The 22,062-nt window shown below is 44.1% G+C and overlaps 1 protein-coding gene across 4 annotated transcripts in view; it reads left to right on the top strand.

Moving 5' to 3' along the window:
* LOC110501818 (integrin beta-5) overlaps positions 1-22,062 on the top strand; it is an 83,735-nt gene that overhangs the window by 21,178 nt on the left and 40,495 nt on the right. For all 4 annotated transcript variants that reach the window (XM_036959231.2, XM_036959232.2, XM_090216104.1 and 1 more), the window contains exon 10: positions 7,138-7,567. In XM_036959231.2, the coding sequence (XP_036815126.2) occupies positions 7,138-7,567 (430 nt within the window). The remainder of the gene's footprint in view (positions 1-7,137; positions 7,568-22,062) is intronic.

Here is a 22,062-nt window from a genome sequence, read left to right as displayed (position 1 = left end):
TGTGTTACGCAGTCAACTCTTTCATTGAGACAGACTGGTGAATCATCTGCTGCTCCCTCCACTCCACTTCTCTATTCCAGCCCTCTCTCCCAATCACAGCAGTGATGTCCTGTGATTTGCAGATGGCCCTGACAGATATGGCAGCTCTGCTTCTAGCTCCTAAGCAACTTTGCTTAGGAGCTATTTTATTTTTTGTGTGTTATTTCTTACATTATTAGCCCAGAATTTGTCTTGTGTTATTACATACAGACAGAAATAACTTTTGGATATCATAGCAGCGGTAACTCCCCAGCATTACGACCAGGAGTGCGACTTTCCTGAGTTGGATCCTTTGTTCGTACCCCATCCACCGCTTTCGAGTATATTACTCGCTGGTATTGAGTCTCTGGATAACAAAGTGGATGAGCTCAGGGCGAGGATCTCTTTTCAGAGAGACATCAGGGATTGTGGCATACTCTGTTAGACGGGAACATGGCTCTCTCGGGATGTACTGTCCCTGTTCATACAGCCATCTGGGTTCTCGGTACATCGCGCAGACAGGAATAAAGAACTCTCCGGGAAGAAGAAAGGAGGGGGTGTATGTTTCATGATTAACTACTCATGGTGTGATTGTGATAACGTACAGAAACTCAAGTCCTTCTGTTCACCCGCCCTATAATACCTCACATTCAAATGCTGACCGTATTACCTCCCAAGAGAATTCTCTTCGGTTATAGTCACAGCCGGGTATATTCCCCCTCAAGCCGATACCACGACAGCCCTCAAAGAACTACACTGGACTTTATGTAAACTGGCAACCACATATCCTGAGGATGCATTTGTTATAGCTGGGGATTTTAACAAAGCAAATTTGAGGAAAATGCTACCAAAGTTCTACCAACATCTTGACTGTAGTACTCACGCTGGTAAAACATTGGACCACTGCTACTCAACTTTTAGAAAATGCCTACAAGGCCCTCTTCCGCCCTCCCTTCCTATAGGCAGAAACTCAAACAGGAGGTACCTGTGCTAAGGTCTATTCAACGCTGGTCTGACCAATCGGAATCTATGCTTAAATATTTTTTTTCCTCACACACACTGGGATATGTTCCGGTAGCCTCTAAGAATAACATTGACGGATACAGTGACTGAGTTCATCAGGAAATGTATAGGGGATGTTGTACCCACTGTGACTATTAAAACCTACCCAAACCAGAGACCGTGGATAGAGGGCAGCATTCGCACAAAACTGAAAGCACGAACCACAGCATTTAACCACGGCAAGGTGACTGGGAATATGGCCAAATACAAACAGTGTAGTTATTCCCTCCATAGGGAAATCAAACAGACAAAACGTCAGTACAGAGACACAAAGTGGAGTCGCAATTCAACAACATGAGACGTATGTGGCAGGGTCTACAGACAATCACGGACTACAAAGGGAAAACCAACCACTTTGCAGACAGATGTCTTGCTTCCGGACAAGCTAAACTCCTTCATCGCCCGATTTGAGGATAACACAATGGACTGTGGGCTCTCCTTCTCTGTGTCCAACGTGAGTGAGACATTTAAGCATGTCAACCCTCGCAAAGCTGCCGGCCCAGACGGCATCCCTACCCTACGGACATATTCAATCAATCCCTATCCCAGTCTGCTGTCCCCACACGCTTTAAGATTGGCACCATTGTTCCTGTTCCCAAGAAAGCCAATGTAACTGAACTAAATGATTAGCTCTCACTATTGTCATCATGAAGTGCTTTGACAGACTAGTCAAGGATCATATTACCTCCACCCTAACTGTCACCCTTGACCCGCTTAAATTTTCTTACCGCCCCAATAGGTCCACAGACGATACAATCGCCATCACACTGCACACTGCCCTATCCCATCTGGACAAGAGGAATACGTATGTGAGAATACTGTTCATCGACTAGAGCTCAGCATTTAACACCATAGTACCTTCCAAACTCATCATTAAGCTGGAGTGAGTGGCCAAACAGTTCTATTTTTGTTTCATCATACCAGAGGACATTTCTCCAAAAGTACGATTTTTGTCCCCATGTGCAGTTAATATAGGTATTGAGTGGAGAACAGGAGGGCTTCTTAAAGAAAAACTAACAGGTCTGTGAGAGCCGGAATTCTTACTGGTTGGTAGGTGATCAAATACTTATGTCATGCAATAAAATGCAAATTAATTACTTAAAAACATACAATGTGATTTTCTCGATTTTTGTTTTAGATTCCGTCTCTCACAGTTGAAGTGTACCTATGATAAAAATGACAGACCTCTACATGGAAACACTGCCAATTTTGCAGGTTATCAAATACTTGTTCTCCCCACGGTATATATTTTCATTCTTTTACTTTTAGATGTGTGTGTATTGTGAATTGTTTTTAGATACTACTGCACTGTTAGAATACTACTGCACTGTTGGAGCTAGGAACACAAGCATTTCGCTACACCCATAATAACATCTGCTAAATATGTGTATGTGACCAATAGACTTTGATTTGATTTGGTTCCGTCTTTTTACTCCAGCAGCTTTCTCATAGCTACTAGTTTCCCTAATGAGCCAGTGTTTGAATGAGCTATGTTCCTCGTGACTCACATGTCCCCTAAATCTCATTACCTCGTTAGAAAGAGACTAGCTGTAGTGGACGAGGAAGAGAGACGGGCCGACAGACTTTCCATGTTGTGTTATGCTGTAGTGGACGAGTTAGAGCGACTGGCTGGCAGGTCTTCCATGTGTTATGCTGTAGTGGACGAGGTAGAGGGACTGGCTGACAGGTCTTCCATGTTGTGTTATGCTGTAGTGGACGAGGTAGAGGGACTGGCTGACAGGTCTTCCATGTGTTGCGCAGCAGTGGATGAGGTAGAGGGACTGGCTGACAGGTCTTCCATGTTGTGTTATGCTGTAGTGGACGAGGTAGAGGGACTGGCTGACAGGTCTTCCATGTGTTACGCTGTAGTGGGCAAGGTAGAGGGACTGGCTGACAGGTCTTCCATGTGTTATGCTGTAGTGGACAAGGTAGAGGGACTGCCCAGGAGGAACGTCCCGCAATTTTGCAGTCATGTCTGGTTCTTCAGCCATGAATGTTGTTATGCTGGTGCATATGGAATAAAGTTGTTTTGTTGATTGTCTTTCTTCCATAACTCGTGTTTCCTTGGTAGCTTAGAATACCACCTTGGTTTGGTTTGGAAAGATGTCGCAGGGTGATGATGTCATGACTGTTTACTCCTCCACAAAGCCACTCCAACACACATTGCTCATTATCATGCAGCAGTTTTGTATTAGTCTTTCCTCCGCCTTCGAAGTGTTCAGGATTGTTCAGTCTTTTAGGACACACAGAGGCTCTCTCAGCATGGTCTCTGACCTCTTCATCACTAGGCATGTTGATGTTCGCTTCTTATTGAACGAGGAAGGCTAACGCTGAGATGCATCTGTAAACTCCTATGGCATCTAATAACATAGTAGTTAAATTAAAATAAATGTTAAATGTATTGGTCACATACACATGGTTAGCAGATGTTAATGTGAGTGTAGCAAAATGCTTGTGCTTCTAATTCCGACAATGCAGTAATATCTAACAAGTAATCTAACAATTCCCCAACAACTACCACAACCACACACAAATCTAAAGGAGTGAACGAGAATATGTACATATAAATATATGGATGAACGATGGTCTACAGCCATGTCTCAGGGTTAGAGGAACTGAAGAAAGAAGATATAGCCAAGGAAACCCAGAGGAAGAGAGATGAGATCATGTATCCTGAGTGACAGGGCTCTGCTCTGTCCCCAAAAGACTCAGATCTGTGCGTTACGTGTGGAGCTGAAGCCAACATCAACACAGCCCTAACGTCCAAGTGTTTTGGCTTTGGGGCTGCAGTCCAAGAGGCTGTGGGCGTTAGTATTTGATGGGAGCTGAACCCCTCACATCTTCACATCCCACGACCCCTCAGGTCTCCTGCAGACTGGTGTAGTGCTCCTTCCCTGATCTGTATCCACTGGGATGCGGATGAGTGGCTCCCAAAGATGGCGCCGTACTGGATGGTACGGGACTCTCAAAACTGCATTATTCTTTGCTTTTAAAAAACATGGGTGTCGGACAAGATACTCCCCCATGGCTATCCAACTCAATGGATTCTCCATTCATCGGGAGGACAGGACAGTGGAGTCGGGGAAATTGGGGGAGGGGGGGTTCCTCTACATATCACCAACTGGCGTGATAACTCCAGCGTGGTGGAAGTGTCGACCCACTGTTCACCTGTCTTGGAATACCTGATGGTCAAATGCTGACCCTTCTACCTCACGAGGGAGTTTTCAGTTGTTATCATGACTTGCATACATTCCACCTCAGGACAAGAAAAATGACAAGCTGGCACTTAATGGACTGTACAAGGCTATAAAAAAGCAAGAAAATCTACATCCAGAGGCTGCCTTTCTGGTTGCTGGCGATTTTAATTCCGCATCACTGAGACTAGTGATGCCCAACTTCAATCAATACGTCTCCAACACCACTAGGGCCGATAAAGTCCTAGACCACTGTTATTCTACCCATAAGCAAGCATACAAGGCCCTCCCTCGTCCGGCATTCGGCAATTCAGATCATGACTCCCTACTCCTGCTTGCTGTTTACAAGCAGAAACTCAAACAGGAAGTACCCGTGACTCGCTCCGTTGAGAAATGATCACCAGAATCTGAGATTATCCTGAAGGACTGCTTTGCTACCGCTGATTGGCATATGTTTAGAGACTCTGCCGATAACATTGACATGCTAACCACCTCTGTCACCAGCTTCATTAGAAAGTGTATTGGCGACGTTGTCCCCACGGTGAGGCCGCGGGGCCCGATGGTATTCCAGGGCGCATTCTCAGAGCTTGTACAGAACTGCTAGCAAGCACATTCATGGTGATTTTCAACCTGTTTATCTTATATCCTGTTGCCTAGTCACCTTACCCTTATACATATCTACCTCCATCACCCCTGAACATTGTAAATATGGTATTGGAACTGACCCTGTATATAGTATGCTTACTCCTATACATATCTACCTCCATCACTCCAGTATTCCTGCACATTGTAAATATGGTATTGGAACTGACCCTGTATATAGTATGCTTACTCCTATACATATCTACCTCCATCACTCCAGTATTCCTGCACATTGTAAATATGGTATTGGAACTGACCCTGTATGTAGTATGCTTACTCCTATACATATCTACCTCCATCTCTCCAGTATTCCTGCACATTGTAAATATGGTATTGGAACTGACCCTGTATGTAGTATGCTTACTCCTATACATATCTACCTCCATCTCTCCAGTATTCCTGCACATTGTAAATATGGTACTGGAACTGACCCTGTATATAGTACCTTTACCCCTATACATATCTACCTCCATCACTCCAGTATTCCTGCACATTGTAAATATGGTATTGGAACTGACCCTGTATGTAGTATGCTTACTCCTATACATATCTACCTCCATCTCTCCAGTATTCCTGCACATTGTAAATATGGTATTGGAACTGACCCTGTATATAGTATGCTTACTCCTATACATATCTACCTCCATCACTCCAGTATTCCTGCACATTGTAAATATGGTATTGGAACTGACCCTGTATGTAGTATGCTTACTCCTATACATATCTACCTCCATCACTCCAGTATTCCTGCACATTGTAAATATGGTATTGGAACTGACCCTGTATGTAGTATGCTTACTTACTTACTGACTTACTGTGTTCTTCATATTTCTTCTTATGTTTATTTTTTTCCGGTCTTACATTGTTATTGATTGTTAGGTTTTGAGTTTGCAAGAAAGGCTTTTCACTGTACTTAAATGTTGAGTGAACCTTCTCAGACAAGTCATTAGACTTCTTCTAGTGCTGCATGTGTTACACTCATGTTGTTGGCCATATTGTGTAGATTAGTTTTCCTCCTTGCTGAACTTCGGTGATTAAAGGAACCATGCTTATCCAGAGATGTTTTGGCTGAACGTATTGAAAAGTCAACCACATTTCTTATGAATTCTGTTGGATGTTATTGAAGTCGGTCCTCATTTGTTTTGTTTTGTCTGTTTGTTTCGTTTGGCCTCTGGCACTTTAGAATACAGTCCAAGGTTTCATGGAAGGTGATGATATGAAACTGACATGCGTTCTGTCGTTTTGTAGATTTCTGGTAATATTTATTTAACCGGGGGAATTCACGCCAGTATCCCATCTAAATGGAATGAAACCACAAAGATTAACATTCTGACTCATCTACAACAGGCAGTGTGTGGATGGTAGCTGTTCAGTTCAGCTACACATTCACGCACACACACACTGGAGATGTTTGCTGTGCAGTTCAGCTACACACACACACACACACACACACACACACACACACTAGAGATGGTTGCTGTGGCAGTTGAGGTACAGAGAGACAAACACTAACCCTGCACAGTAACAGTTCATGCTGAGACAGGCCATGCTACAGGGAGGGTGGTGTTTCTGTCTTGTTCAGACTTCCTTCCTAAGAGCAATCAAATGGATGGAGGTCCTGTTCTGTCTGTGTCATCTGCTCAAATTGGCTGATTAATCAACTTTTTGATTTATTTTATTTTATTTTACCTTTATTTAACTAGGCAAGTCAGTTAAGAACAAATTCTTATTTTCAATGACGGCCTAGGAACAGTGGGTTAACTGCCTTGTTCAGGGGCAGAACGACAGATCTGACTCAGCCACATCAACTCTTCTCTGAACTCTATCCGCCCTCTCTCTCTTTATCTTGCTCTTCCCCTTTCCCTCTGAACTTGCTGTCTCTGTCTCAGTCTGTGTCTCTGTGTTGGTGTGTGTCTGAGTTAATGAAGTCCACATGTATAAAAAACAGCTTGCAGGTCATATGTAATACACAGTCCTGTCCCAGCCAAGCCTAATGAAAGCAGAATAGGTTCTGAGTCATATGGAGGAAGATAATGAAAATGTAATGGTTCCAGGTCAAGGTGGCCATTTAAAAATCCACTTATGAATAATAGTCATTATTACATTGTTTTTTTGTAAGGCCCAACTCCTTGATTGAGAAGTGTTCTCAAATTGTGGCACATTTGTTTTCTCTAGTCCAGTCCATATACTGACCCTGTTGTACTGTTCTTCTTTCTTCCAGGTGTCCTTCAACGTGAGTATAGACGCCAGAGGCTGCCCCGCCCCAGGTACCCAGCAGGGTTTCACCATCAAGCCTGTGGGCTTCAAGGATCATCTGGAGGTGTCTGTGGACTACCGCTGTGCCTGTGGCTGCACCGACCAGACCCAGGCTAACAGTACCCACTGCAGCTCCATTGGACAGTACACCTGTGGTATCTGCCGCTGTGACCCGGGCTACCTGGGTGCCCGCTGTGAGTGCCAGGAGGGTGAGGCTGGCAGCATGTACCTGAGTGCCTGCAGGCAGGCTGAGGGGATGCAGATATGTGGTGGGAGAGGGGAGTGCAGCTGTAACCAGTGCCTCTGCTATGAGTCAGAGTTCGGGAAGATCTACGGGACCTTCTGCGAGTGTGACGACTTCTCCTGCGCTCGACACAAGGGCATCCTCTGCTCGGGTATGTGTGCATGTATTACAAAGGAAATTAGTATCCTGACAAACAGTAGTGCTTCATACAGTACTTGATATATGTGCAGAAAGAAACCCTGAACAAACCTTCCAAGAGCCTTACATGTGTGGTTATTTAGGGTGTGTCTAAGTTGGCTTGTGCTTTCATGTTGATGCAGAGTTAATGTTTTACTATCGTATCTTTCTCTGGGCTGTGTTTTCTTGACTTTAACACCGAGTGCTCTAGAACCCAGGAGAGTTGTGGTGGGTGTGTGCAGGATTCAGGAATACTTTCTACTACCAGAACCAGAGCTGAAAGATCCATTTTGTGTTCCGTTCTTAACAAAACTATTCTCCTCCATCCACCAACATTCTCCTCATCTTTCTTTCATTATTTTTGTTCCCCAGAGCATACATTTACTCTTTTGATTTAAAGATGCATGCCCTGATGTCAACCACAAATTATGTCAAATTTTCTCCATCCTGAAGGCCCTGCTTAAAGCCCATGCATTAGATGTCTGTTACGCTGGTCAGCAGGCAGGCAGGGTTGCTAGCTGGGTATATAACTGACTGAGTGACACACTAAACAGGCTGTCCTATTACGATTCCCAGAACATCAGGTCCAAGCAGCCTCTGTGCATTTTGGGTCGAGACCTGCTGGATGTTGGCCCAGGCCCCCTGGTTTACCAAATCACAGAGAGAGCTTTGTAACAGAGGCCTCGCTCAGTGCTTTGTATATTCCCAAATACTGTGGGGGTTATACCCAGTTAAAGTGCCTTGTTTAATTTATTCAGCAGAGGCGAATACACAATGGCCATTTGTTGACCCATAAGCAGGCCCTCTGGGTAGCATGTAAACTGGGATGGGAGGGGGGGGGGGGGGTTATTTAAATGTTAACAGTCCAGTACGCTCTGTGGTCCCCCACACTCTCTCTCTCTCTGTCGCTCTCTCTCTCTCACACACACACACACACACACACACACACACACACACACACACACACACACACACACTTCTCCTCCTCTCTGTTCATGGTTCTCAATCTATAATGAGTTCCAAATGATTCAGAATGATAGTCCTCTCCCACACTTCTCTGGCATGGTTACTTAATCGCTGAGGAGTATAAACACTAAACAATGTTGTAAAAATATTCTGTGTACCAGCACTGGTCTCCTAAACCCACAGATGGTTATGGGAAGGTTCTGCCTGCTCTGTAGCGAGTCCCATTCCCCTCCTGTTAAATGCTTTAAAACAGCATTGTACACGGTTTAGATTTGTTACGCTGCGCTGATAAAAGCTCATTTGCTAAGCTGTGCTGTGTAGTGTTGAGAAAAGCACGCTGGTTTGGATTGAACTGCAGTAGGATCCAGACTGATTAACTGCTAAAAGGCATTCAGCTAGAGGAAATAAATTGGTGCAGTGTCCTGGATGGGTTCTCTTTTCTAGCTCAAAGCATTTTAATTCTGCCAGCCTTTGCATCATTACAGCGAGGTCTGGAAGTTATTTGGAAGGGAATCTTGTTGTTTTTGAAACAGTACTGCACCACCATATCAGTATAATGGAGCAGTAGGTACCAGCGTTATTGATCTGACACCGCTATTTGGGCAGAACTCACCTGTGTCGGTATTGAACATTAAATAGGTATTTGTAGAAACCACTGTTAGTATTTTTTTTAAATCGGCAGAATACAACAGATGTATCTTATCGTGAAATGCTTATTTAGAAGCCCTTGCAGTTCAAGAAATAGAGTTATACAGTGCCTTGCGAAAGTATTCGGCCCCCTTGAACTTTGCGACCTTTTGCCACATTTCAGGCTTCAAACATAAAGATATAAAACTGTATTTTTTTGTGAAGAATCAACAACAAGTGGGACACAATCATGAAGTGGAACGACATTTATTGGATATTTCAAACTTTTTTAACAAATCAAAAACTGAAAAATTGGGCGTGCAAAATTATTCAGCCCCTTTACTTTCAGTGCAGCAAACTCTCTCCAGAAGTTCAGTGAGGATCTCTGAATGATCCAATGTTGACCTAAATGACTAATGATGATAAATACAATCCACCTGTGTGTAATCACGTCTCCGTATAAATGCACCTGCACTGTGATAGTCTCAGAGGTCCGTCAAAAGCGCAGAGAGCATCATGAAGAACAAGGAACACACCAGGCAGGTCCGAGATACTGTTGTGAAGAAGTTTAAAGCCGGATTTGGATACAAAAAGATTTCCCAAGCTTTAAACATCCCAAGGAGCACTGTGCAAGCGATAATATTGAAATGGAAGGAGTATCAGACCACTGCAAATCTACCAAGACCTGGCCGTCCCTCTAAACTTTCAGCTCATACAAGGAGAAAACTGATCAGAGATGCAGCCAAGAGGCCCATGATCACTCTGGATGAACTGCAGAGATCTACAGCTGAGGTGGGAGACTCTGTCCATAGGACAACAATCAGTCGTATATTGCACAAATCTGGCCTTTATGGAAGAGTGGCAAGAAGAAAGCCATTTCTTAAAGATATCCATAAAAAGTGTTGTTTAAAGTTTGCCACAAGCCACCTGGGAGACACACCAAACATGTGGAAGAAGGTGCTCTGGTCAGATGAAACCAAAATTGAACTTTTTGGCAACAATGCAAAACGTTATGTTTGGCGTAAAAGCAACACAGCTGAACACACCATCCCCACTGTCAAACATGGTGGTGGCAGCATCATGGTTTGGGCCTGCTTTTCTTCAGCAGGGACAGGGAAGATGGTTAAAATTGATGGGAAGATGGATGGAGCCAAATACAGGACCATTCTGGAAGAAAACCTGATGGAGTCTGCAAAAGACCTGAGACTGGGACGGAGATTTGTCTTCCAACAAGACAATGATCCAAAACATAAAGCAAAATCTACAATGGAATGGTTCAAAAATAAACATATCCAGGTGTTAGAATGGCCAAGTCAAAGTCCAGACCTGAATCCAATCGAGAATCTGTGGAAAGAACTGAAAACTGCTGTTCACAAATGCTCTCCATCCAACCTCACTGAGCTCGATCTGTTTTGCAAGGAGGAATGGGAAAAAATTTCAGTCTCTCGGTGTGCAAAACTGATAGAGACATACCCCAAGCGACTTACAGCTGTAATCGCAGCAAAAGGTGGCGCTACAAAGTATTAACTTAAGGGGGCTGAATAATTTTGCACGCCCAATTTTTCAGTTTTTGATTTGTTAAAAAAGTTTGAAATATCCAATAAATGTCGTTCCACTTCATGATTGTGTCCCACTTGTTGTTGATTCTTCACAAAAAAATACAGTTTTATATCTTTATGTTTGAAGCCTGAAATGTGGCAAAAGGTCGCAAAGTTCAAGGGGGCCGAATACTTTCGCAAGGCACTGTATATTTACTAAATAAACTAAAGTTTAAAAAAAAGTAAAATCTAAATGTAACATAAGAAAATGACATAACAATAATGAGGCTAAATACAGGGGGTACCGGTACCGAGTCAATGTGCGGGAGTACAGGTTAGTCGAGGTCATTTGTAAAGTGACTATGCATAGATAATAAACAGCGAGTAGCAGCAGTGTAAAAACAAACAGGGTGGGGGGTGGGTGTCAATGTAAATAGTCCGGGTGGCCATTTGATTAATTGTACAGCAGTCTTATGACTTGGGGTAGAAGCTGTTAAGGTGCCTTTTGGTCCTAGACTTGCTGCTCCGGTAGCAGAGCGAACAGTCTATGACTCGGGTGACTGGAGTCTTTGACAATTTTTGGGGCCTTCCTCTGACCCTACCTAGTATATATGTCCTGGATGTCAGGAAGCTTGGCCCCAGTGATGCACTGGGCCGCACACAACCCTCTGTAGCGCCTTACGGTCAGATGCCAAGCAGTTGCCATACCAGGCGGTGATGCAACTGATCAGGATGCTCTCGATGGTGCAGCTGTAGGATCTGGGGACTCATGCCAAATCTTCTCAGTCTCCTGAAGGGGAAAAAGTGTTGTCGTGCCCTATTCACAGCTGTCTTGGTGTGTTTGGACCATGATAGTTTGTTGGTGACGTGAACACCAAGGAACTTCAAACTCTCGTCCCGCTCCACTTCAGCCCTGTCGATATTAATGGGGCCTGTTCGGCCCTTATTTTCCTGTAGTCCACGATCATCTCATTTGTCTTGCTCACATTGAGTGAGAGGTTGTTGTCCCGGCACCACACTGCCAGGTCTCTGACCTCCTCCCTATAGGCTGTCTCATCGTTGTCGGTGATCAGGCCTGCAACTGTTGTCGTCAGCAAACTTAATGATGGCGTTGGAGTCGTGCTTGGCCACGCAGTCGTGGGTGAACAAGGGAGTACAGGAGGGGCCTAAGCATGCACCCCTGAGGGGCCCCAGTGTTGCGACACAGCGTGGCAGATGTGTTGTTGCCTACCATTCAATCAATGAATCAAATGTATTTATAAAGCCCTTCTTACATCAGCTGATGTAATAAAGTGCTGTACAGAAACCCAGCCTGAAACCCCAAACAGCAAGCAATGCAGATGTAGAAGCACGGTGGCTAGGAAAAACTCCCTAGAAAGGCCTGAACCTAGGAAGAAACCGAGAGAGGAACCAGGCTATGAGGGGTGGCCAGTCCTCTTCTGGCTGTGCCGGGTGGAAATGATAACGGAACATGCCCAAGGTGTTCAAATGTTCATAGATGACCAGCAGGGTCAAATAATAATAATCACAGTGGTTGTAGAGGGTGCAACAGGACAGCACCTCAGGAGTAAATGTCAGTTGGCCTTTCATAGCCAATCATTCAGAGTATCTCTCACACTGCTGCTGTCTCTAGAGAGTTGAAACAGCAGATCTGGGACATGGTAGCACGCCCGGTGAACAGGTCAGGGTTCCACAGCCACAGGCAGAACAATAGCACGACCAGGTGGACTGGGGAGAGAAAGGAGTCATCAGGCTAGGTAGCCCTGAGGCATGGCCCTAGGGCTGTGAGTGAGTGAGTGAGTGATTCAATCTTAGTCCTGTATTGACGCTTTGCTTGTTTGATGTTTCATCTGAGGGCATAGCGAGATTTCTTAATTAAAAGCGTCCGAATTAGTGTCCCGCTCCTTGAAAACTGCAACTTTAGCCTTTAGCTCGGTGCGGATGTTGCCTGTAATCCATGGCTTATGGTTGGGATATGTACGTAATGTCACAGAGGGGATGATGTCATCTATGCACTTATTGACCAAGCCGGTGACTGAGGTGGTATACTCCTCAGTGGCATTGAGGAGCAGTGGCATCCCGGGAACATATTCAGGTCTGTGCTAGCAAAACAGTCCTGTAGCGTAGCATCCGCATCATCTGACCACTTCCATATTGAGCGAGTCACTGGTATGTCCGGCTTGAGTTTTTGCTTGTAAGCAGGAATCAGGAGGATTTAATTATGGTCAGATTTGCCAAATGGAGGGCGAGGGGAAAGTGAAGGTGGACTAGTTTTTTCCCCCCTCTGGTTGCATGTGACATGCTGGTAGAAAATGAGGTAAAACGGATTTAAGTTTGCCTGCAATAAAGCCCCCGGCCACTAGGAGCGCCGCTTCTGGATGAGCATTTTCTTGTTTGCTTATGGCCTTTTACAGCTAGTTGAGTGCTGTCTTCGTGCCAGCATCGGTTTGTGGTGGTAAAAAGATGGCTACGAATAATACAAATGAGAACTCTCTTGGTAGATAGTGTGGTCTACAGCTTATCATAAGCTACTCTACCTCAGGCGAGCAATACCTCAAGACTTCTTTAATATTAGACATTGCGCAAGAGCAGTTATTGACAAATAGACACACACCTCCGCCCCTCGTCTTATCAGATTTAGCTGCTCTGTCCTGCCGATGCACGGAGAAGCCAGCCAGCTTCGTTTAGCCATGTCTCGGTGAAACATAAGATATTACAGGTTTTAATGTCACGTTGGTAGGATAGTCTTAATCGTAGATCGTCCAGTTTTTTTTTTTTTACAATGATTGCACGTTGGCCAATAATAGTGGTGGTTTACCTACTCATCTTCAAATTCTTACAATGCACCCCGCCCTCCTCCATCCTTTTTCTCCGTCTTTCGCTGTTCGGATTTACAGAAGCTATTTTCGGTCATAAGAGACGGTACTGTAGCAGCAACAGTATGTACAAAATGAGTTACAAACAATGCGAAAAAATACCACAGTTGGATAGGAGCCTTTAAAACGGCAGCCTTCCCCCTCAGCGCCTCTCCAATTCTTTGAGATTAGTGCAATGAAGATGAGGAGATTAGGAAAGGACAGAGTTTAGACCATTGAGAAAGGGTGAATGACACCAGCATACTTGCCCTCCTCAGGGTTTAGACCTACAGTAGGCTGTGGGGGTCAGGGGTTAGAGAGCAGACCTACAGGAGGATGTGTGGGTCAGGGTTTAGAGAGCAGACTTACAGGTGGCTGTGGGGGTCAGGGGTTAGAGAGCAGACCTACAGGAGGATGTGTGGGTCAGGGGTTAGAGAGCAGACCTACAGTAGGCTGTGGGGGTCAGGGGTTAGAGAGCAGACCTACAGGAGGATGTGTGGGTCAGGGTTTAGAGAGCAGACTTACAGGTGGCTGTGGGGGTCAGGGGTTAGAGAGCAGACTTACAGGTGGCCAAGCGGATCGAGTTAGCAGCCAGGACTACATTAGGAAGGGGAAGCAGCTCTGCCTCTCTAGGGCCTAGACCATCTTCCCTCTCTTTGACTCTTCCCTGCTTCACACCCTCCGTTTGATGTGACTACTGTGTCACTGGGCCAAAAGGCATGCCAGGACTAGGCCAGAACTCCTTCCTGCAAGGGGATTGGTTCCTGCTTACTCAATAAAAGACAGCTGTGGAGTGAGACAGGAGTGAGCCCAGCTCTGAGGTTGTACCGTAGTAGTTTTTTAAACAGAAATGTTTTACTGCAATTTTAAAAACAAAGATACTTGACTCTGCCAACCTGTACCATCTGCTATTTGTGTTTCTGGAATATTGTTATAAACAGTAATTGAGCTTTTTCCTACATTTCATTATCTATTGTCACTGTAAAGTGACTTTTCATGATTCTGGTTTATGTTTTTGGATATGGTGTTTCCTTCTGCTCTTGGATAGCCTCTTGATATTGTTTGCCCTGGCCGTCTCCAAGTAGAGTGTGAGAGAGGATGACAGTCTGGCGTAGGCCAGGCACGCTCCACACCCAGCGGTTGCTTTTGTCATGTCTGTGCTGCCTGGTGCTGGTGCTTTGGGGATGCAAGGTAGTGCCAAGCCAAACCTCCATAGTGCCTAGCCGCCTACACAGTTGTGCTTTCTGGCCAGTGACTGTCAGCTCTAAACACCTGAACCAATTACACCCACATAAAACCCATTATTCAATCAACTGGTGTATGTAATGTAGTTGGCAATGGTTCAATGAAATATTTCAAGGACTTTGCATGAATGGAAGATTTGAGTTGGTAGGGGTGGTTCAGGTGAGGTGTGTGGAGATGTTTATTCACAAAGTTCCACCTTACCCTCTGATAGGATAGAGGGAATTTTCACAATATTTATGTATGGAACTAACGGTAAGTTCCTAGAGCGTAAGAGGCTAGGGGTTGGACAAAGTTCACCTTGTGATACTGAGCACACACAAGAATATCTTATGACTGTGCAAGGACAGCCCTGTTCTTTGTGACTTTGTGAGTGGTCTGTAGAACGGGGGTCAGGTCAGGGGCATTAATCTGCCTCTAAAGTTAGTTTGACTGACAGGAGCAACGATGGGGCAGGGGTGGTGTCAGTACCCTCTTGTGGGGCCACGCTGTGGCGTGTGTGTGTTGGTTCTGCTCATCTGTGCTCTCGAGACTAATGGTCTATGTATTTCTCTGTATTCACATGCAATCTAACCTTGGTGTCTTCTGAGGCCTGTGCTGAGTCTGTCAGGATAACGAAGTGTGGACTAGAGGTCGACCAATTTATGATTTTTCAACGCCAATACCGATTATAAATAATGAAACATGTTCAATTTGGTTTAAATAATGCAAAAACAAAGTGTTGGAGAAGAAAGTAAAAGTGCAATATGTGCCATGTAAGAAAGCTAACGTTTATGTTCCTTGCTCAGAACATGAGAACATATGAAAGCTGGTGGTTCCTTTTAACATGAGTCTTCAATATTCCCAGGTAAGATGTTTTAGGTTGTAGTTATTATAGGAATTATAGGACTATTTCTCTCTATACCATTTGTATTTCATTAACCTTTGACTATTGGATGTTCTTATAGGCACTTTAGTATTGCCAGTGTAACAGTATAGCTTCCGTCCCTCTCCTCACTCCTACCTGGGCTCGAACCAGGAACACATAGACAACAGCCACCGTCGAAGCAGCGTTACCCATGCAGAGCAAGGGGAACAACTACTCCAAGTCTCAGAGCGAGTGACGTTTGAAACGCTATCAGCGCGCATCCCGCTAACTAGCTAGCCATTTCACATCGGTTACACCAGCCTAATCTCAGGAGTTGATGGGCTTGAAGTCATAAACAGCGCAATGCTTGAAGCACAACGAAGAGCTGCTGGCAAAACGCACTAAAGTGCTGTTTGAATGAATGCTTACGAGCCTGCTGCTGCCTACCATCACTCAGTCAGACTGCTCTATCAAATCATAGACTTAATTATAACAAAATAACACACAGAAATACGAGCCTTAGGTCATTAATAAGGTTTTTGAGAACGTAACCGTTCCGTATTTTATCTAACGGGTGGCATTCATAAGTCTAAATATTCCTGTTACATTGCACAACCTTCAATGTTATGTCATAATTACATAAAATTCTGGCAAATTAGGCAGCCCAAACTGTTGCATATACACCGACTCTGCGTGCAATGAACGCAAGAGAAGTGACACAATTTCACCTGGTTAATATTAACTGCTAACCTGGATTTCTTTTAGCTAAATATGCAGGTTTAAAAATATATACTTCTGTGTATTGATTTTAAGAAAGGCATTGATGTTTATGGTTAGGTACACATTGCTAGCTAGCAACTTTCCTTGGCTTCTTACTGCATTCGCGTAACAGGCAGGCTCCTCGTGGAGTGCAATGAGAGGCAGGTGGTTAGTGTTGGACTAGTTAACTGTAAGGTTGCAAGATTGAATCCCCGAGCTGTGTGTGTGTGTGTGTGTGTGTGTGTGTGTGTGTGTGTGTGTGTGTGTGTGTGTGTGTGTGTGTGTGTGTGTGTGTGTGTGTGTGTGTGTGTGTGTGTGTGTGTGTGTAAAATAGACGCCAAGAGAGAGTTAAAAGATGTTCATTGAGGCAATGGTAAACTTTATTTTCTTCTTTCTGTGCATGCATGGATCGGCTAAGTCTGTGTGTGAAAACCATCGGCTGCTTTTGACCAGGCCTGTCTCAGTAAACCTAGACGTTGTAGTCTTCTGCTCTGTCACATCTACAGCAGGTTCGCAGTAACAATCTAACTGCTCAATAGCACCAAATGCCAGGAATAGCTTGGCTTTGTTTCCAGATTTTCCAGACCGCAAACCCTTTCTCTCCATAAATCTGCAGCCTCAGATTCTTTTAGAAGCTGGCTGGAGATGGAGGACAAACAGTAAATGGGAACATGTGTTTATTTGTCTGTTAGTGTGTGTGTGCGCGAGTGCGCCTGTGTGTGACTCTCTGCCTGGCACGACCGTGACTGTGCCTTATTGAAATGAGAGCATCTGGCCAACTTCCAATCCCTCTCTGACATGGTTAGCCTATTTGAAAAAATAGTTATCCTAGCTTGTAACTAGTCCAATGTTTGCAAAACATTTAGCACACACAAGCACTTTGGTTTTATTGCTTGATGTGTCAAAATGAGACATCCTTTATCCTACAGCTTCTCCTATTCTCCTCCTCAGCCAGACACTTCCAGAGCTTTGTTCTAAGGAACTATCTGCAAAAACAGGATTCTGAGATCAAATTGTATGTCTCATAAAGTTCTGAATCCTCATTGTTTTGAATGGTGTCAACAATTTGTATGCTGTATTGTTTTGAACTTAACATGAATTTGGGTATTTAGAGTACTATAAAAGTAAAGAATATTGAACTGAACAAGGCTATTTCAACAAAAATGCAGATAGAACCTGCCTAGTTAAATAAAAAATAAAATAACCTTATAGTCCCAAGCTCTATTACAAAGACTACAGACATGCTAAACACCATATGTGGGGTAGTGCCAGAGGTACCTTTATTTAACTAGGCAAGTCAGTTAAGAACAAATTCTTATTTTCAATGACGGCCTAGGAACAGTGGGTTAACTGCCTGTTCGGAGGCAGAAATATACAGTGGGATTAGTGTGGTAGTCCAAAAAGAACAGGCCTAACTGGAACGAAGCTAATACCAGTACTCAAGATGTCCCAATCACCATCATGATTTGTAACTCCTGCTAACACCAACTGTAGCACCTACTCTTTCTGTAGTAGTAGTCGTCGGATTTCATTCAATCACTTTTGTTTTTGATTGGAACACAGTTTGAGCAGGATCTGAGGTTCTACAAGGCTGACGCAGAAGTTCATTAAACATTTTGGCACAGCAGTGGAGTCAATTAGTGCTTTATTTGTTGTAATTTGAACACACAGCAATTAGTAGGCAATCTGTTCTGGGTTAATGCTTGACAACATGTAAACTACCGAGCTCAGCAAAGAGCTGTGAGCACAAACGTGCCTAACATATTGCTGTACGTATGTGTGTGTTTGATCATTTTGTCCCTCACCAAGTGTCCCCTCTCCCTTGCTAGGCCCCTGAAACTCCCTTGTCCCCTCACAACCCCCCTCAAACCTAACTGAACCTGACCAGGATAAAGACCCATACTCCCTCAGGATTGTTGTTTCTCCACTCTCTCCTTTAACTATAGACACAATAGAAGCCACTCTCCTCCCGTGCCTGCTGTGTTTGGGGCTGGTCTTGCCTCTTAGAAATACTTCAAATACAAGGATCTCCCTCTCAACCCCCCGTGTCTGCCATGTAATAAAGAACCCCAAAAGCACTGCAGGTGTTGCTGCTGGAAACCTACAGCTCTCTCTCTCTCTCTCTCTGCACCATCTGGGTGTATTTGATGAGTGGTACTCCAAGACTTGCATCCAAAATGACACTGTATTCCCTATGTAGTGCACTACTTTTGACCAGGGTCATGTGCTGCTTAGAGTAGAGTCTCTCTGAAATATGCAGTGAAATGTGACACAGGAAAAGGGACCCGATCTCTTCTCACAGCTTCTCTTTAGTCCATTGTCCTGCTTTAGTAGGTAGAGGGTGTTACGGCTCTCGTTGGGAGAAAGAGTCCAAGGCGTAGCGTGGTAGGCGTACATCGTCTTTTTATTGATGACACCAAAAAACAAAATAACAATGACAAAAAACAAAATCGAACAGTTCCGTCAGGCACAGACACTAAACAGAAAATAAGATCCACAACTGAAAGTGGGGAAAAGGGCTACCTAAGTATGATCCCCAATCTGAGACAATGATAGACAACGATAAACAGCTGCCTCTGATTGGGAACCACACTCGGTCAAAAACAAAGAAATAGAGAACATAGAATGCCCACCCAAATCACGCCCTGACCTAACCAAACATCAGGTCAGGGCATGACAGAGGGTTAACCGCTGCTGCTGCAGGCCCACGCTGTACACATCAAACACTGTGGCCCACAGGGCATGTAGGCTACTTCCACGTCACGGCAAGGATCTGAGGTTACTGCCCCTAGGGCAGACAGAAAGCAGAATAGTGGTTTTTGGACAGGCAGGAAACAGAATAGTGTAGTTTTAGGACAGACAGGCAGTGGAATAGTGTAGTTTTAGGACAGAAAGGCAGCAGAATAGTGTAGTTTTAGGACAGAAAGGCAGCAGAATAGTGTAGTTATAGGACAGACCGGAAGCAGAATAGTGTATTTACATCAATCCAAACCATCACACTCTGGATATATGTAATTTTACTACAAATGGCTGTCATGACTACCTCTTTGTAGATACATGTGTGCAGTGTGATTACCTTGGCTATCAAAGGGCATTGTTATTATCATGATATCGGCTATTCCTACTGTACATTATTTGTTAGATAGAGCTCTGGGCAGGTTGCCAATAACTTTTAATCCCCGTTTATACAGATACCAGTCACTTTCTCCTAATCCCCGTTTATACAGATACCAGTCACTTTCTCCTAATCCCCGTTTATACAGATACCAGTCACTTTCTCCTAATCCCCGTTTATACAGATACCAGTCACTTTCTCCTAATCCCCGCTTATCCAGATACCAGTCACTTTCTCCTAATCCCCGTTTATACAGATACCAGTCACTTTCTCCTAATCCCCCCTTATCCAGATACCAGTCACTTTCTCCTAATCCCGTTTATACAGATACCAGTCACTTTCTCCTAATCCCCGCTTATACAGATACCAGTCACTTTCTCCTAATCCCCATTTATCCAGATACCAGTCACTTTCTCCTAATCCCCATTTATCCAGATACCAGTCACTTTCTCCTAATCCCCATTTATCCAGATACCAGTCACTTTCTCCTAATCCCGCTTATACATATGTAATTAAAATACTCCAGTATCCCTGCACATTGTACATGTGGTATTGGCACTGACCCAGTATATAGCTTCCTCTTATTTATTGTGTTGATGTGTTTTACCTGCCCATTCATGGTCCTTCTGTGTTTCGGTAGATAGGGGTTCATATTGGGATTGATGTGTTGGAACTGCACAATTAGTCAAATTCACATCAAAATCACAATATTGACAATATGCAATATTCATATCGCAAGATATCTATAGCGCATGCAATATTGTGAAAGGCATCTCAGCATATTTATAGTTTATAATTGTTTTTCTTGTTCTTAACCAATTGTTCCAAGTAGGGTTGTGACTGTCATGTAATTTTGGATGACAGTAATTGGCCAGTCAAATGACCGCGGTCTCCGTAATAACCATTTTGAATAGCATATTTGTTTTACATTCTTATAAAAATAAAAGCTAAATGTACGCACATTCTCTCCTCTTCTTCGCTGACTGCATGTGTTCCCATAGAAATAGAAGGAGCAGTCCAGAGGTGTGGACTCGAGTCACATGACTTGGAGCCTCCAAGATTTGAACCTCAAGAACTCCTTTGTTAGGCAAGTCTAAATAAGTTCAGGAGTAAAAAATGTGCATAACAAGTCACTTAAGTTGCATTTGCTCTGTGTGCAATAATAGTGTTTAACATGATTTTTAAATGACTACCTTATCTCATTATCTCTGCACCCCACACAATTATCTGTAAAATCCCTCAATTGAGTAGTGATTTTCAAAAACATATTCAACCACAAAGACCAGGGAGGTTTTCCAATGCCTCTTAAAGAAGGGTACCTATTGGTAAATGGGTAAAACAATCAAATAATCTGTGCTTCAGAGCGAAACATTTGCGTGGCTTGACTGTTGACCAATGAATGACCAGTCATCAGCATTTGCGGGCAAACCTACGTTGATATTATCCATATAAAATGACGTTTAGCAATGTGCTGCAGACACATCTTTGCCAGAACATTTCGGTTTTGGTTCTGTTCCTCAAATTTCATTATTTTCCAGTTCTGTTCCCTGTCTCGGTTTTAACCCTTGGTTATAATTATATAACTCAGTGGTGGTACTGGCTATATGTCTAAAGGATTGTTGTAACATCACACTGCCTTCAATAATTATGGGATGAAGATGTGACATCATTTGGCAAATTAATTAAAATATATGTAGGAAGAAAAAGGAAGAAGGGAAAAAGGCTACAGACAGATCCTGCTTTCCATCCGATCCTGCAACCCCCTAGCATACAGGTAGACCGTATGATCCTGCAACCCCCTAGCATACAGGTAGGCCCAATGATCCTGCAACCCCCTAGCATACAGGTAGGCCCAATGATCCTGCAACCCCCTAGCATACAGGTAGACCGTATGATCCTGCAACCCTCTAGCATACAGGTAGACCATATGATCCTGCAACCCCCTAGCATACAGGTAGACCGTATGATCCTGCAACCCCCTAGCATACAGGTAGACCATATGATCCTGCAACCCTCTAGCATACAGGTAGGCCGTATGATCCTGCAACCCCCTAGCATACAGGTAGACCATATGGTCCTGCAACCCCCTAGCATACAGGTAGGCCGTATGATCCTGCAACCCTCTAGCATACAGGTAGACCGTATGATCCTGCAACCCTATAGGATACAGGTAGACCGTATGATCCTGCAACCCCCTAGCATACAGGTAGACCATATGATCCTGCAACCCTCTAGCATACAGGTAAGACCGTATGATCCTGCAACCCCCTAGCATACAGGTAGATCGTATGATCCTGCAACCCTCTAGCATACAGGTAGACCGTATGATCCTGCAACCCCCTAGCATACAGGTAGACCATATGATCCTGCAACCCTCTAGCATACAGGTAGACCGTATGATCCTGCAACCCCCTAGCATACAGGTAGACCGTATGATCCTGCAACCCCCTAGCATACAGGTAGATCGTATGATCTTGCAACCCTCTAGCATACAGGTAGACCATATGATCCTGCAACCCT

Source organism: Oncorhynchus mykiss, chromosome 22, assembly GCF_057628025.1.
Source record: "Oncorhynchus mykiss isolate SJ-2025 chromosome 22, ASM5762802v1, whole genome shotgun sequence".
NCBI lineage: Eukaryota > Metazoa > Chordata > Actinopteri > Salmoniformes > Salmonidae > Oncorhynchus > Oncorhynchus mykiss.
Note: the sequence above shows the minus strand (reverse complement) of the source record. Positions and strands in the feature narration are given on the sequence as shown.